Raw genomic sequence first — 14,792 nt, forward strand, 5'->3', positions numbered from 1 at the left:
TCAGGGTTCACAAAGCAAGCAGACCATGGCATGTATGCAAGGGTCTCTGGGATCCCTTTTTTTTTAAACATTTTATTGATGTATAGTTGATTTACAATGTTGTGTTAATTTCTGCTGTACAGCAAAGTGACTCAGTTATACATATATATATATTCTTTTTCATATTCTTTTCCATGATGGTTTATCACAGGATATTGAATATATAGTTCCCTGTACTATACAGTAGGACCTTTTCGTTTATCCATTCTCTATATAATAGTTTGCGTCTGCTAATCCCACACTCCCAATCCTTCCCTCCCCGACCCCTCTCAAGTCTGTTCTCTATGTCTGTGAGTCTGTTTCTGTTTCGTAGATAGGTTCATTTGTGTCACAATTTAGATTCCACATATAAGCGATATTAGATGGTATTTGTCTTTCTCTTTCTGACTTATTTCACTTTGTATGATCATCTCTAGTGGGATCCCTGTGAAATATATGCTCAGATGTTGCTTCCCCAGGCAACTATTACTCGGATCCCATAAGAATTTAAGCTGCGCGAGAGAAAGAATTTTCTTCTCTCTTGGTCACTGCTGTATTCCCAATCCCTAGGACAGCACCTGACACGGATACTCTAATGGGATGAATGTGCCATGTGCACATAAATTATTGGATAGAGTTGGTGTTACACTGAAGCTGGGGAGGGCTGAATAGGGTCCCAAAGGAGTCGGCCAGTAGGTTGCTAATACACAACCTGCTCTCTTGGCCACACAAGCCAAGTGGTGAACACATTCACCGAAGTGCTTGTAACAGGTCCATCAGGCACCGTCTACTGCACTGGGGACCAAGGGCACAGCTGCTGCAGTGTCACCTGGTTGTGGACCCTGGGAAGCAGAAGGCAAGGGGGCTGGTGAGACCCAAGGAGGGGTCTCAGAGCGTGACCTTGATCGGGGCACGCTGCCTGAAGCCACAATTTCATCACGCTACAGATGAAACAAAGGCTTAAAACAGGACTGGAGAGAAGTACTGATTCTTGCTTGACATCAAGGACTCAGCAACATCACAAAAACTAGGACTTCAGTGAATCCCTGCAATTCTCTGCTCCGTTGCCTCTTCCCCCAAATAAACACCCTCTTTGATTCTGTTGGGCTTAAGCAGTTCAGGGATTTTAGGAACAGAGGAACAAGCATAGTTCTACTGAAGAAGAAAGCATGAGTTGCTTTCTTTTTGTTCACCTGAGATCTCATGATAAGGACTTTTACTATATAATAACAACCTTTGGATACTAACCCGCTATTACTCTGTTCCTTACAGAAGAAAATTCTGCAAAAGGCGGTTCTTCTTGGAAACTAGCACAAGAGAGATGGCTTGCCACTAGACCAAAAGTTGGCAGCCCCATCTTCCGTGATGGGAATGCCAAATATTAAGTGGTGAGTGCTGATTCTTCAGAAGAAATAATCGAGAGACAAAATAAGACTAAATTTAATTAAAACACATGATTCAATTCCACACATGTTTAAGGAGCATACAACAAAGAAGGCTTAGAGAATGAAGAAAAACATACCTTATCCTAACATTGGCAAGCACACACTGGCATTTCAAATTGCTCATCTCTAGTTAATCAGAAGGTATTTGAATTTGGAATCTACTTTCTGGAAATGGCATGTTTTCTCTGGTTCCACATAAACCTCACTGTCACAAACAAGGGCAATAAAGGAAGCTCCAGCTCCTTAAGTATGCTGCTTATCAAATTTTGACTGATGAATTTAATGTTTTCTAAAAAAGAGTGGATGAATGATAAGTAAATCAGAAGAACACAGCTGATTCTAATTTTACTAACCTCTAGTCTAAACTCTGTAACTTGCACAAACACCTGGCAACCCTACTCCGTTTATCAGCAAGGATTCAATTCCACAGATCTGCAGCCAGCCTCAAATTCTAGGGCCTTCGTTAATTTTTACAAAATATACTAGAATCAGTTTGCTCCTGTGCTGTGAACTGTTATCATAATCAGAATTAAATGATCCTGTCCAAATAAACTGGAGAAAGTAAGTCTGAGAGAGGAGAGCTGGTTTTATAAAAATTATGCTTATTACCTTACTTGTAAATGCATGCTGTCTGGTGATTTGCAAAAGGAGTCTCTATGGTTAGGATAAAATCAGCAAGGGTTTACTGTGTTGTTCAAAAGGTAGCAGAGACTCACTCATGTGATAAGCAAAATCATTATCTTTTCCTCTCTTTTCTGAAACACTAATATGGCTTCGAAAAGATCCACAGGGTGTCCAACTTAAAATATTGAGCAGAGCATCGCTAAGCATCTGATACCAGCAGCCCTCTGAGAATATGAAACATAAGAGGCCACGTATATAGGGCTTTTCAGAAGGTTGCTATTAAGTTGAACACAGTGGAGGACGTCTGGGTGGTGGTGGGGGGGAGCCATGCTCTCAGGGGTCATGTATTAACATCATCGTTAATTCATTGAACTTAGAAAGAACCACTGCTTTCCCCACTCAGTGCCACTGTGAACCATAGGTTATTGGCTCCAATTTAGGAGATCATGGAGTGAAGGGTCTCAGCAGTGGATAATCCAAAAGCCAGTTCTCCTTGGTTTGGAATGCTTCATTTCTGTTGGGGCTTAGGTTTACCATTCTTGCTATAATGCATTTATAAGTGTATAAAAACCAGGCTTGCATTCTCCAGGCATGCAGGGACACGTTTACAGAAGAGATCTGGGGTTATGTCAGAGCAAGGGAGGACCAGGATGGAAAGGTTTGCACAAATAACTCACCACATGGGTAAAGCGCTTAGAGGTTACCAAGAGCTGGGAGAAAGCTGAGCTCTAGGACCGCGGTCAGCTTAGTGCATTAGCGAAAGGGTTTCTTTCGAAACCCTTTATTAATAACCCTAAATAATAACCTAAATAACCCTAAATTATTCGCAAATAATCCTGGGTGCAGGCATGCTTCTTTTTATTGCGCTTTGCATTACTGCGTCTTTTACAAATTGAAGGTTTGTGCATTGAGCAAGTCTACTGGTGCCATTTTTCAAACAGCATTTGCTTACTTTGTGTCTCTATGTCATATTTAGGTAATTCTTGCAATATTTCAAACCCTCCAGCAGCCTTTACGGCTCGCTGAAGGCTCAGATGATGGTTAGCATTTTTCAGCAATAAAGTATTTTTTTACTTTTTAGCAATGAAGTATTTTTAATTAAGGTATTGCGTTTTTAGACATAATACTATTGCACACTTAAGAGACTACAGTATAGCATGAACAACTTTTATATGCACTGGGAAACCAAAAACTTCATGTGATTCGCTTTATTGAGATTTCCCTTTATCGTGGTGGTCTGGAAGCAAACCTACAATATCTCCTGGGTCTGCCTGTACGGGTACACTTTGCCCTACTTTCTGTTTTTTAAGAAAAGCTTCTCACAAGGTTCTGGAGGTAGGACCATGGTTTTAGACCACCCCGTAGTATTAGAGAGCTCGGGAAATTAGATTCTCTTTGGCTCTGCACCCCCCGTTGGAATTGTCCAATCCAACAGCACTGCAGAACCATGACCTTCTCTTCAGCATCACTGGAGGGGCTGTGGGGGAGAAAGTCACTGAACTGTGTCTGTGTGGGTCACATGACCAAGAAGAGGGCACTGGCCTGGCACACAGCAGCCTGCTTCTCTGACACCTTTGGGGCTCCCGGGCTCACATGTTGACACCCGAAAAGTAACTGATCCCCCCAAATCTATCACTCAGCCTTTAATCCTTGTACTCAGACACACTAATATTTTGACGTATATTGCATTCCTCTTGCTTAACCACTCTGTAAACTTAATTACACACTTAATTAACCTCTGGCACTCCATATCCCACCTTCTAAAATCCCCACATCCTTCTACGTCTAACAAGCGGGCAGCTCAGTGACCTTGAAGCTTCTGTGAAATACTCATGAGCCCAGAGGCCCCAAGCCCCAGACCTGCAGCAGCCTGGCAGGGAAACTGACTGCTACACCTGGCAACACCTCGGACAGGTGTAGCTGTGCCCCACTGCTATACAGCCCAGACCGAGGATTGACTTTAGAGCTGTATTCACTGACAGTGGACTCCAGGAACAAGTTCGCACAGTAAGTCCTGTTGGTTAAAGGAGATTATCGGAGTCTAGGCATCTCTTTGCTGGAGAGCTTTTCTAATAGGATTCAATGCCATCAGAACTCTCAGAGTCCAGGGTATTATTTTCCATGATCTCTTGGACCACTTTTGGGTCTGGGGTTCAGTGAAATAAAAGCCTAATTCTTGGGCCATATTTCCCCTCTAATCATCCAAAATGACAGAAGCAAGTATTATTTTTTAAATGAAAGCAAAAACAAACCAATCAACAAAATCCTAATGAACTGAAGAATAAACAAGATAAGATATAGGGGTATATGGGTAGCTGATTCACTTTGTTATAAAGCAGAAACTAACACACCATTGTAAAGCAATTATACTCCAATAAAGATGTTTTAAAAAAAAAAGAATATACAAGATAAAATCACCACCAAACTTATTCACATTCATATTACAGTTCAAAATATATTGGCTTTGCCACCAAGTGGCAGAAGCTGCCAGCATCCACTTGGGTTATTCAATTATTTGCTTAAGGTTACCAGCCTGGGTAGTAGGAAGAGATTATTCAAACAGGAACTTGGAAACATTGCAGACACAAAGATTACTCACATTCTAATATTTTTACAACTGAATAGGAATTTCTGGAAGTTGTGGAGCATTTTGCTGACCCTCACGAAGATGACAGAAAATAGCTCCATGACTGAAAATATTACTTTGTTGTGGAGCCTTTTCCATCCCATTCTTACGAATGGTCTAAGAGCCCAAACAGTCATTTGCTGCAATTCTCAGCTGTTAGTTCTGTATTTTCCAAAGACATAACAAATGCATTTCTTTAAAAAGGTGCTACGAGAGAATTTAAAGGTATGCTTTTCTTCTGAAGCAAAATCCAGTGAGGCTAAGACTCAGAATGGTACTCATTTGGGGGCAGGGATCTCAGTGAGATGGGGGAAGCGTTAGTTAAGGCTCGTCTTGTGGTTACATGGCTCAGCTGGTCCACTGGATGATGTAAGAGGCCCTAAGACAAGGGTGCCCCCAAACCTCTCCGTGCTAGCTGGGCAGATCCTGAAATCTTCACACATAAGGTCTCTCCTTTGGAAAAAAACAAAACAACAAAACAAAAAAAACCCCAAGATTTCCCAAGGTCCTCAGTTTCAGGGTAATCACGCTACTCTGGGATCTCTGGGGTTGGGGTGGGGTAGGGTAGGGTGGGGACGGGGGACAGTGGCTGACAGTGAACACACCTGCAGGGATGACTTGAAGATCGGACGCATGCCGAGGAAAGTGAGAAGAGAACGTATCCACTGGGACTAATGCACTGGAGGGAAGCAAGCTCTGAGAGATACAGCAAGCTCTAAAAAAGCAAGGCTACGTCACATGTTCAAAACACTAAAGTTCTGTAAAGATGAAAAACCTTCATCTTCCCCTACTCCATTAGGTTTGCACATCTGCTATGAAGGTAGAGCCAGTTTAAGCCTTGTTCATATGACTAATAAGGCTGGATAATTGGACTCCACCCTAGGAGCTCCCTGGATCGAGGCGCGGAAGGCTGTGCCCTGCTGTTCTGTGCATGTGCAGCTACACATATTCACCAGCATCAGCGACAAGGAACAGAGGGCATGCCTTGTGCTTCAGGACAGCAGCCACTGGAGGATGAGAGTTGAACCGAGAACAGAAAGGAGTCAGAAAAGATACAGCAAGTCGAGAGACAAATGCTGTGGTCCAGGAGAGCCCTGGGATAGGGGGTGAGGGAAGCAGATGGACACTGGGGATGAGACAGAGGAAGAACGCACAAGTCATTGCAACCCACCACGGAGGCCAAGAGAGCAGGCCAAGGCCAGGCCAGTGGGACTGGACCCGTGAACCCGAATGACAAGGAGCCAGGCAGAAACGGGGATGATGGGGAAGCAGCAGAGCTGGGAAGGATGACGTCACGTGGCATCCACGTGGCCTCCCGTGGGAGGCTGAGATAGGTCAATAGAAAAATTGAGATGTCTCAACGAAAAGGAAATTGATCATTTCGCAATTCACCAGAACACATTAATATGGCAGGGAGATTTTTTTTCACAAGTTTTCGTTTTTCTGCCTTGATTTTTACCTTCGAGGTGTTCTACCACCTGTCTGTGAGGGTACAAGCAGATGACAACACAATGAACAAATGGCCAAGGATTCTTCACCAAAAAACTCGAGCAGCTGTTTACACTTAGCCCGCATGTGGGTTCTTTTTTTGTGGACCTTTGTCTTCATGTTTGTGTTTTTATTTACACATGTCCAAGTGAGGCATGTTTTAGGCTAAGGAAGTTGTTGTGAGGTGGAATTAAATGGGTGTAACTACTTCATGGTACGACTTAAACCATTTGGTTTTCTGGAAAGATGTCTCATGATGTTGGGACAGATTCCGAAGCCACTACTGGGCACAGGGTGTTGAGAATGGAGGCAAAAATGCTGTGACTCTTGTCAACTTTGGGCCATTTACTGACAAACCTGAGAACTCTGTGAACTGGAGAAAATGAAGCACATGCACATAAGACGGTTATAAGACATTTTAAAACTATGGTGAAACAGGAGTGAGACAACGAATGGGAGGATGAGAACAATTCAGAAACCAAACTCTCAATTCCAACGGCCCTTATTTTGACCCAAAGACTCCTTGAAAGAATGACAACTGACATAATGTTTTAAAGGTTTTTGATCTTACATTCCCGGGCTAGTAACATTTATCTATACAAATACATTTTTCTCCTTTACCTGATTCTTTAATTTAATAGCATCTTTCCATAAGGTCCTTCTTTGAGGCTTGATTCATACAAAATTCAAAGCATCTGATGCATCTGCAGCCTAGGGAAGAGCATTTTAAATTACAGTTCCTAGTTCTGGTGAGTTGGCAGTGAGACGGGGCCATGATTTCGTGCCGGTGGCAGTAGGGATGGGTCACATCTTATGGCAATAAGATCAATTGGCAGTAATGTCAAAAGTCACAAAAAATAATTTGAATCAGCAATTGCATTTTTGAGACTGTACAACAGGAAAACTTTCAAAAGAAATTCAAGCTACATGCATGATTATGTTCACCGCATATTTATTCATAGTAGTGAGTACAACCTAAATGCCCCAGTAAAGGGGATGGATCAGAAAGGATGAGGCCACTCATTCTATGAAAGGTTACACCATCCTCGAAATCATGGTAACTATGCTGCAGTCGAGGATGTCCTTGATATATCGACAAACAAGAAGAACAACGTTCACAAAAAGGGGACAATGTTTACGATGTGACACCACACGTGTACAAAGGCTGACGGTGAATCCGAGAAACCAAACCAAACGAGTGGCTCTTTCAAAATAGTCTAATTTTACAAATAAATAAATGTAAGGAAATCTTCCTCACCCAAAAGGAAGAAAGAAAAGAAGGAAAGAAGGAAGGAAGGAAGGGTGGGCTTTATGGGTTTGATTTTATATCTTACAACAGCTCTTTCGAATAGATTGTATTTCATACCAATTTTACAGCTCTGAGCTGGAGACATAAAGATGGTCGGTGATCTGCTCAAGACCCAGGTGGTTCCTGACGGAGCAGGGCTTTAGGGTCTACCCAGACTTCAGCGTCTGAATGCCATGCTTGCTCACAGACAGGGCTTCTTTGGGCTTTGTATCTGTCTTTTGTTCTGGGAAATTGTAAAATTGCTCTTCGTGGCTACTAGCTTCGTGCAATAATGACAAAGACTGACCAATTAAAGCCTATAAACTATTCAAAGTTTCTGAAACTGGAAAGTACAAAAGTGAGGAAGGAAAACCTACTCTTTAAATATTAGATCTCACTAAAATCATGTTACCTTGATTGATGCAGTTTTGATTTCCATTCACTATAGGAATTTCTCTCTAAATTCCTCAAAAATTTATGTAAAATGCTTAGTACATTAACTCCCCTGAATCACTATAATATTTTAACAGAGGTCGTTTTCAATTTAGAGGACCCCCTATCTCTGGGTTTTTCTCTTGCCTCCTGCAAAGCATCATAACCAAACCATTAGTACACAAAGGAGAAGTCCATTGTATGTGCATGTGTGTGGGCCTGTGTGTACCCACCCGGGAATCCATAAACACCATCCTTATCCAGGGAAGGAGATTTTGTTCCTTCTCACATATCAATTATTCAGATTTTGTCCTTCATGTTGATACAGGATGATTCTAGCACTTTACATACACTTCCTTTATGGAATTTTCAGCAGTTCCATTGCACAGGTAAAAAGACCAAGGCACACACTTAAAATAAAGGCAAAGACTTTACACTTAAAAATAACGTAACTCAGTAAGAAGCAGTCAGTCTGACACAATACAGAAACATCTGATCAAAAGCGCTAGTGCACATACAAAGGAGGGCCAGAGAGAGAGTTTTACCCAGTTTTAATGTGTCAGTAAATCCACTTAAAAGTAAGTAAAAGCTAAAAATGGAGAACGACATTCTCTAAAGACGAGAGTGATCCTCCCTAAGAATGACAGGCTTCTTCCACAAGGAGAGTCTAGGACTTTTCTCTCTTAAGCTGTAGGGAATTATGTTTTCCATATTCAGCATGTGTAACTGGAGAACGATCTATACGTCTCAAGGTACCCAGGCTTGTCCCCCTTTTCTCTCCAAGCCACTTACTGCACACCCACGTCCTTACCATCTGGAAGCTTCGGGTGGAATGGAATTCACACTGCATCATGTCAAAGAAGATGGGGATGGTGGCTTTGCGAAGCTCTGTCTCAGGAATCAGTGTCATTTCTAATATTGGGCCGACCATTTCTGGAATGAACTTTATCTTGTGTTGACCTTGAATAAAGAAGTGCATTATTCAGAAATGTTTTTAAAAAAGGATTCTGAAATGAGCTTCAACGGACAGAAACAAAACGACACAGATCATTGTGATTTTGAATGCTAGGATCTTGGGAATATGTATCCATTTCTCACCTACAGGCAACAATTTTGAGTGTGTCCAGCCTTTACTATAAGAAGTGAACTGTATTCCAAATAGTGTAAGTGAAGCTGTTAAAAAAAAAAAAATCTACCCAATATAAGCCCTGCAGTCATGATTTGTCTGTTACCGACGACAAATGCCATTTCACAAACAGACAATTACATCACACACATGGAGGCATAAGCAGCTTACGGGTACCCAATTTTGGAAAGAGCAGGGCTGGGAGACGGGACCCTTGGCATCTCATTTTATAAACAATGAACAAGAGCTGATAAAGTGAAGGGGTTAGGGCAGGTGGTCTCTTGGGCCCTTTCTGTCTGCAACGTCACATGAAAAAGAGTTTACTATTTGGAACCTCTGTAAATAATGTCGAGGGATCTCTATAACATTCCGAGTGACTGATCAGAGAAATCAAAACCAGACCTCAGAATGTGAAGCTGTGAAAATAGAAAGGATTCTGCCTTTTTTGACTTACTATTTGATTGGATAATGCTTATTAAAATCGCTACTTTATTAATCTTATATCCCACCTATCTTGTCCAGATATGATTTTTAAAGCATAAGATTATAATACTCATTATGATTCACAAGGGCAATAGTATGTGCTTAAAAACAACTTTTGAGAAAACTTTTCAAAAGTTGTTTTTAAGCACATACTTCTGCCCCTATGATTAATAATGAATATTATAAAATTAGCTAACACTTACTAAGTACGACTACATGCCAAGCCTCATAGAAAGAGTCTCACTGAATTCTCAACATAATTTTGTGAGACGACTACCATTCCTCTCCTCTTTTTAAAAAACAGACCGGGGGCTTCCCTGGTGGCGCAGTGGTTGAGAATCCGCCTGCCAATGCAGGGGACAAGGGTTCGAGCCCTGGTCTGGGAGGATCCCACATGCCGTGGAGCAACTGGGCCCGTGAGCCACAACTACTGAGCCTGTGCTCTGCAACAAGAGAGGCCGTGATAGTAAGAGGCCCGTGCACCGCGATGAAGAGTGGCCCCCACTTGCCGCAACTAGAGAAAGCCCTCGCACAGAAACGAAGACCCAACACAGCCATAAATAAATAAATAAATAAAATTTAAAAACAGACCGTACTTTATTTTTTAATAGACTTTATTTTTTAGAGCCAAGGTGATCAGAAGGTACAGAGATTTCTCCTATACCCCTGCCCCCATTACGACATCCTCCCCCAGCGGGGGTGCCATTCTGAACCCTGTTTTACGGATGAGGAAACTGCGAATTTCCCCAAACCAGCGTGCTGTTCAGTGGAAATGGTGGAGCAGGATTGGAACCCGGGTCTGTGATTCCAAAGCATCAGCTGTGTCCCCCGTGCCCTGCCCGCTTGTCACGAGATCTTTCCAGGACACTAGGCCTCTCCACCTCTTGGTAATAGAAACGATGCCTGCTGTCCACAGCACTCCCTTACCTGTGTGCTGCCATAATCACCCAGATGCAGAGGACAGCGGCCTGTCATTTTATCTAGCACTACTGGGGTGTCACACTTCTAAACTGGGCGCCCCAGAAAGTAGAGACAGGATTCTTACAGGCTCCAAACCTTTTTATTTATTTTTTTCTTTTCTATTTCAATTATTTTGTTGGAAATCTGGGTATCACACCTTTTGAGGCCTCTGCCTTCGACTCAGACACTGCTAACTCAAAATCTCCACTTTTTTCATTTTTTCGTTTTTTGCTGCCATTTTGCCTCACCCCAGCAGTGGCCTCCACACCCTGCTACATCTAAATTCCTGAGGGCTGGGAGTGATGTGGGTGAACTTCCAGAGAACTTGAAGTGATAAAAGGCCGCCAGAGGGAAGGAGCTGCTGGAAAACTCATTTCTGAAAAAAAAGGGGCGTTGACCTTATGTAAGATGATATGATTAAATTTAGAGGCAGGTCCCATCACGGAAGTGGTCTTTTATAATTCCTGCCTTCTTATCTTTAATTTCAGAAATCCTGATTTATTTTCATTTCACCCCATTACAATTTATATCTTTTTGTTTCCAACATATAATAGAAGAATGCACAAGAATTAAATGCTTGAATGAATTATTTGTGACATTTTGTTATTAACACTCATAATTTATCCAGAGTTAATCAATGTTACTAATATTTTTACACAATCTGGAAATACAATGGATACACTAAATAATTTCATTTTCTTTATAACTCAGCTAATGCAGATTTCTGTAAAGAGAACCATAGCCATTAAACAAATTTGGCTATTATAAATAAAGACCCTTAACAAAATACATAATCCTCATAAGTGGTCTAAATTAAAGTATTCAGAAATTTGTATTGGGTGGACACGTACATAAAATGTAACCTTCAACAAGGAATCTGAATATAATTAAAATCTTATTAACCTTTACTAAATAATACTTTGACTAAGGCCCTAATATAACACGATTCTCATCGCTTCCCCAAGTGCTTAATGATTCTGAAAAGCATGTAAGTGATGCAAAGCATTCTCTTAAAAATGCTATTATATCCAGTCTCTCAGGTGACACGTTTCTTGTATTATGCCTAAAAAATGTCAAAGCCAATGTTTCAGAAAACAGATGCTGGTGACAAAGAGTTCTTCATCAACCACAACTGCAGTGTCACAGAGGGCTCTGTCACTGACAGCCTTTATTGTTCCAGGCTGGGAGGATCGTATAAGGGAGAAACAAGTGGTTGCGAATGCAGGGATTGGAAAAATATGTTCCAAAAACGAAGGTGTCCTTAGCTTTGATTATTACCCCTCCCATTAACACAGGACACGTTGGCTGGGGGCCAGCACTGAGCTTCAGCCACAGTGATATCCCCAGGGTTTAACCTCGGAGAACCAATGGTCCTCAAGGTGGGTAAGCGTTGGATGCAATTCTCCAGTATTCGTCTTTTTTCTTTCTTTCTTTCTTTCTTTTTTTTTTTTGGCATTTGCATTATGGATTTCCCCTGGAGCATCTCTTGTTCAAATTTAATGATGAACTCAGGTCTGGAATCAATGGGAATCAAGGTGACTCCTGAAATGTAGGCTTCAAGAAAAAGAGGATTTACTTTTTTTTTTCCTTTTGAGACAAAGGAAGAACAAACTAATTATCGGATCACAATGGGAATCAACGGATCACTCTGGTCACCTTGGCCAAACTCCTGGTTACCACTCCTCAGTTCTTAAAAACCCACGGAGAGTCTTTCTTCTAGTGACAAAACACGGAGCTTCTTCCCTGGGAACCAGACCGCGCTGTCTCAGGGAAGCCGGCTTCTCCCCCATCAGCCGGCCTCCCACTGGGTGCCTGGATGATCTCTTGACAATCATGAGTGTTCAGAAATCCGGGACCTTAAACATCATCTAATCCCAGGAAAATCTCCGTATACACAAGAGTAGACAGAGCAAAAATTTCCATCACCCAGTCCAACGGATTAGGCCCCATTGTATGTGGGTTTTAATGAAAAGCACGCAATTTTTTCCAAGTCTCCAAAAATACCCATGAAGGGAATCCCTGCATGACAAATGTCCCAGACCGCAGTCTTGCTGCGAGCACATTTGTTCTGGACGGATTGGAGAGACTGCGGGCTCCGGGGTGCTGTATGTAACAAACAAAATGTAAATCGAGGTGAGGAAGGCGAGAGAGAGATCAGGTGCTTTGCAGGCTGCCGCACAGAGTGTGCTTTGATAAATAACCGAAGAGTTGAGTAAATAAGCACATCCGCTTCCCCCGCCCCCCACCTTTTTTGGGAGAGAGTCTGCCTTTGATTTCTCCTTTCACACTCAAAATATGACAGGTTTGGGAGGAAAAAAAAAACCCACCCATGCTGCTCTGTCCCATGGGGCAGCACTGTTTCTGCACTTGCATTAAACTGAGCAACACAGACCCTGGATCCTTGCTCCAATGCTGTGCAAGGAGGTGGGTTCTGGGCCGCTCACACCACATGTGTGACTGGAGAGACTCGAGAAGGAAACGGTCTCACAGCACATTCGGCTCAGGGCCCGATCCAGTGACAGGTGACTGATTGTAAGAGGATAAATATATCTGACGTCTATTTTTATTTTCTTGGCGGAGCTGGCTAGATCAGACGGCCAATATGATCTCAAACCTGAGCCCATTTGAAAAAAAAATTTTTTTTTTTGTTCAAAAGTTGTGTAGAAAATAGGTTGTGTACATCTTGGGAAACGGAGATGTGCTCTCGTTAATTTCTAGAGTGGCATCCTCAGCAACGACCCTGGCGGGCAGGATCCAACACCTGAGATTCAGAGCAGCAAAGAAAGGGCCAGGTGGCCGGAGGTGACCCCACGGAGCTAGCCTTAGCCATTTTGAGGGGAAGCTGGGCCAGATCTTGGGAGCAGCCGACATGTTTATTTTTTATTTTTTAACTTTCAAACATAATTTAATTATTTTATAAGCAAGGGACCCAATCACGTGGGTTAATGATTATTTCTTGCTGTTACCAAATCCCTGCCCTTCACTGACCACAGCCACAGTTTACACTTGAATTCCTGGCCGCTTCTCATGCCAGAGTCAAAGGTCCTGGTAGAAAGCTGCCAAACACAGAGCTGATGCATTCATCGCTGTATTCCAATCAGCAATGGACAGGGAAGAGATGGGACATTTGCTCTCTTAACTGTATCCTTTATGTTGCAAATCAAAAGTCTCTGTCACTTGACTCAGCCTATTTAGAACGTAATGACATAATGTCGAGAGAACCGACCATTCTGACCACTGGAGGCTTCACGAGGGCCCAGAGGTGGCTTCACAGAGAAGCTCATGCTTCCCTGGGCCCATCTCACTGTCCTCCACTGAAATCGGAGCAAATGAGAAGGAGTCAGTTTCAAACTGTGCTCGATCTTAGGGATTCCAGAGATGACCTTGAAAATACTTTGAAGAAAAAAGAAAAGAAAACCCGAGTGTCAGGAACGCCCATGTGTCAGGCCAGCCTGGGCTTGAGCTGGCTTTTGGAGGCTCCCTCTGAGCCAGGAAGTGGCCCTTCAGTTGAAAGTCAGAGAGGAGGGGAGGGTCCCGGGTGAGGTGAGCTGAGACAGCAGCTACTAATCAAACAAGAAGGACGCCTTTTAGTGCGTTAAAAACCAGTCTGAATATCTACCAGGGTGGCTGTGTCTACTTATCCTAAATGAGGAGAAAAATATGACCAAGGCATTTCGGAATGAAGCATTTGAAAACACACCTAAAACGGTCCTTTCAGGGGAAACAGACTAGCTCACAGTTCGTACTTTAGAGGTGACGCTGAACAATTCAGAAGGTGTTGTCACTCTCTCTGGAAGGGCCGGGGTGAAAGATGGCCTCAGAGGGCCCTCATGCAGAGGTACATCAGGTCCCCGCTGAAAAGCCTGGCCACAGTGGGTGCAGCCCATCACCCACTGGACTCTGGCACCTAGAAGAGCCCTGGGCTCCCACTTGTCCAGCCGAGAACGACTCCCTCCACGCCATCTCTCTGAACCTTCCTGCCCGCCCTCACCTGCCCCTCCCTCGGAATGGGGGCTACAGACAGAACCTTCCTGGCAGGAGTCCCACAGTGTCTGACCTGCCAGGAAACATGACAAATGAACCTGTCAGAGCAGGATCAATTAAAATGAATCATGAACGGTTCTAGGAGCCTTAGCATTTCACTACCGAGATCACCATATATATATAAAAAGCATTATTGAGCTTCAGCGTTAGAAGGAAAACTTCCGTCCAGCCTCTGCATCTTACAGCCTAGAAAGCTGAGTGAGGGAAGCCCAGACCGACTGAGTCACGCAGCCAGGCAGGGACAAGGCAGGATGGAAA

General features: G+C 43.0%; 1 protein-coding gene across 3 annotated transcripts in view; it reads right to left on the bottom strand.

Moving 5' to 3' along the window:
* DOCK1 (dedicator of cytokinesis 1) overlaps positions 1-14,792 on the bottom strand; it is a 527,932-nt gene that overhangs the window by 78,107 nt on the left and 435,033 nt on the right. For all 3 annotated transcript variants that reach the window (XM_059900693.1, XM_059900694.1, XM_059900695.1), the window contains exon 33: positions 8,733-8,881. In XM_059900693.1, the coding sequence (XP_059756676.1) occupies positions 8,733-8,881 (149 nt within the window). The remainder of the gene's footprint in view (positions 1-8,732; positions 8,882-14,792) is intronic.

Source organism: Balaenoptera ricei, chromosome 16 (genome assembly GCF_028023285.1).
Source record: "Balaenoptera ricei isolate mBalRic1 chromosome 16, mBalRic1.hap2, whole genome shotgun sequence".
NCBI lineage: Eukaryota > Metazoa > Chordata > Mammalia > Artiodactyla > Balaenopteridae > Balaenoptera > Balaenoptera ricei.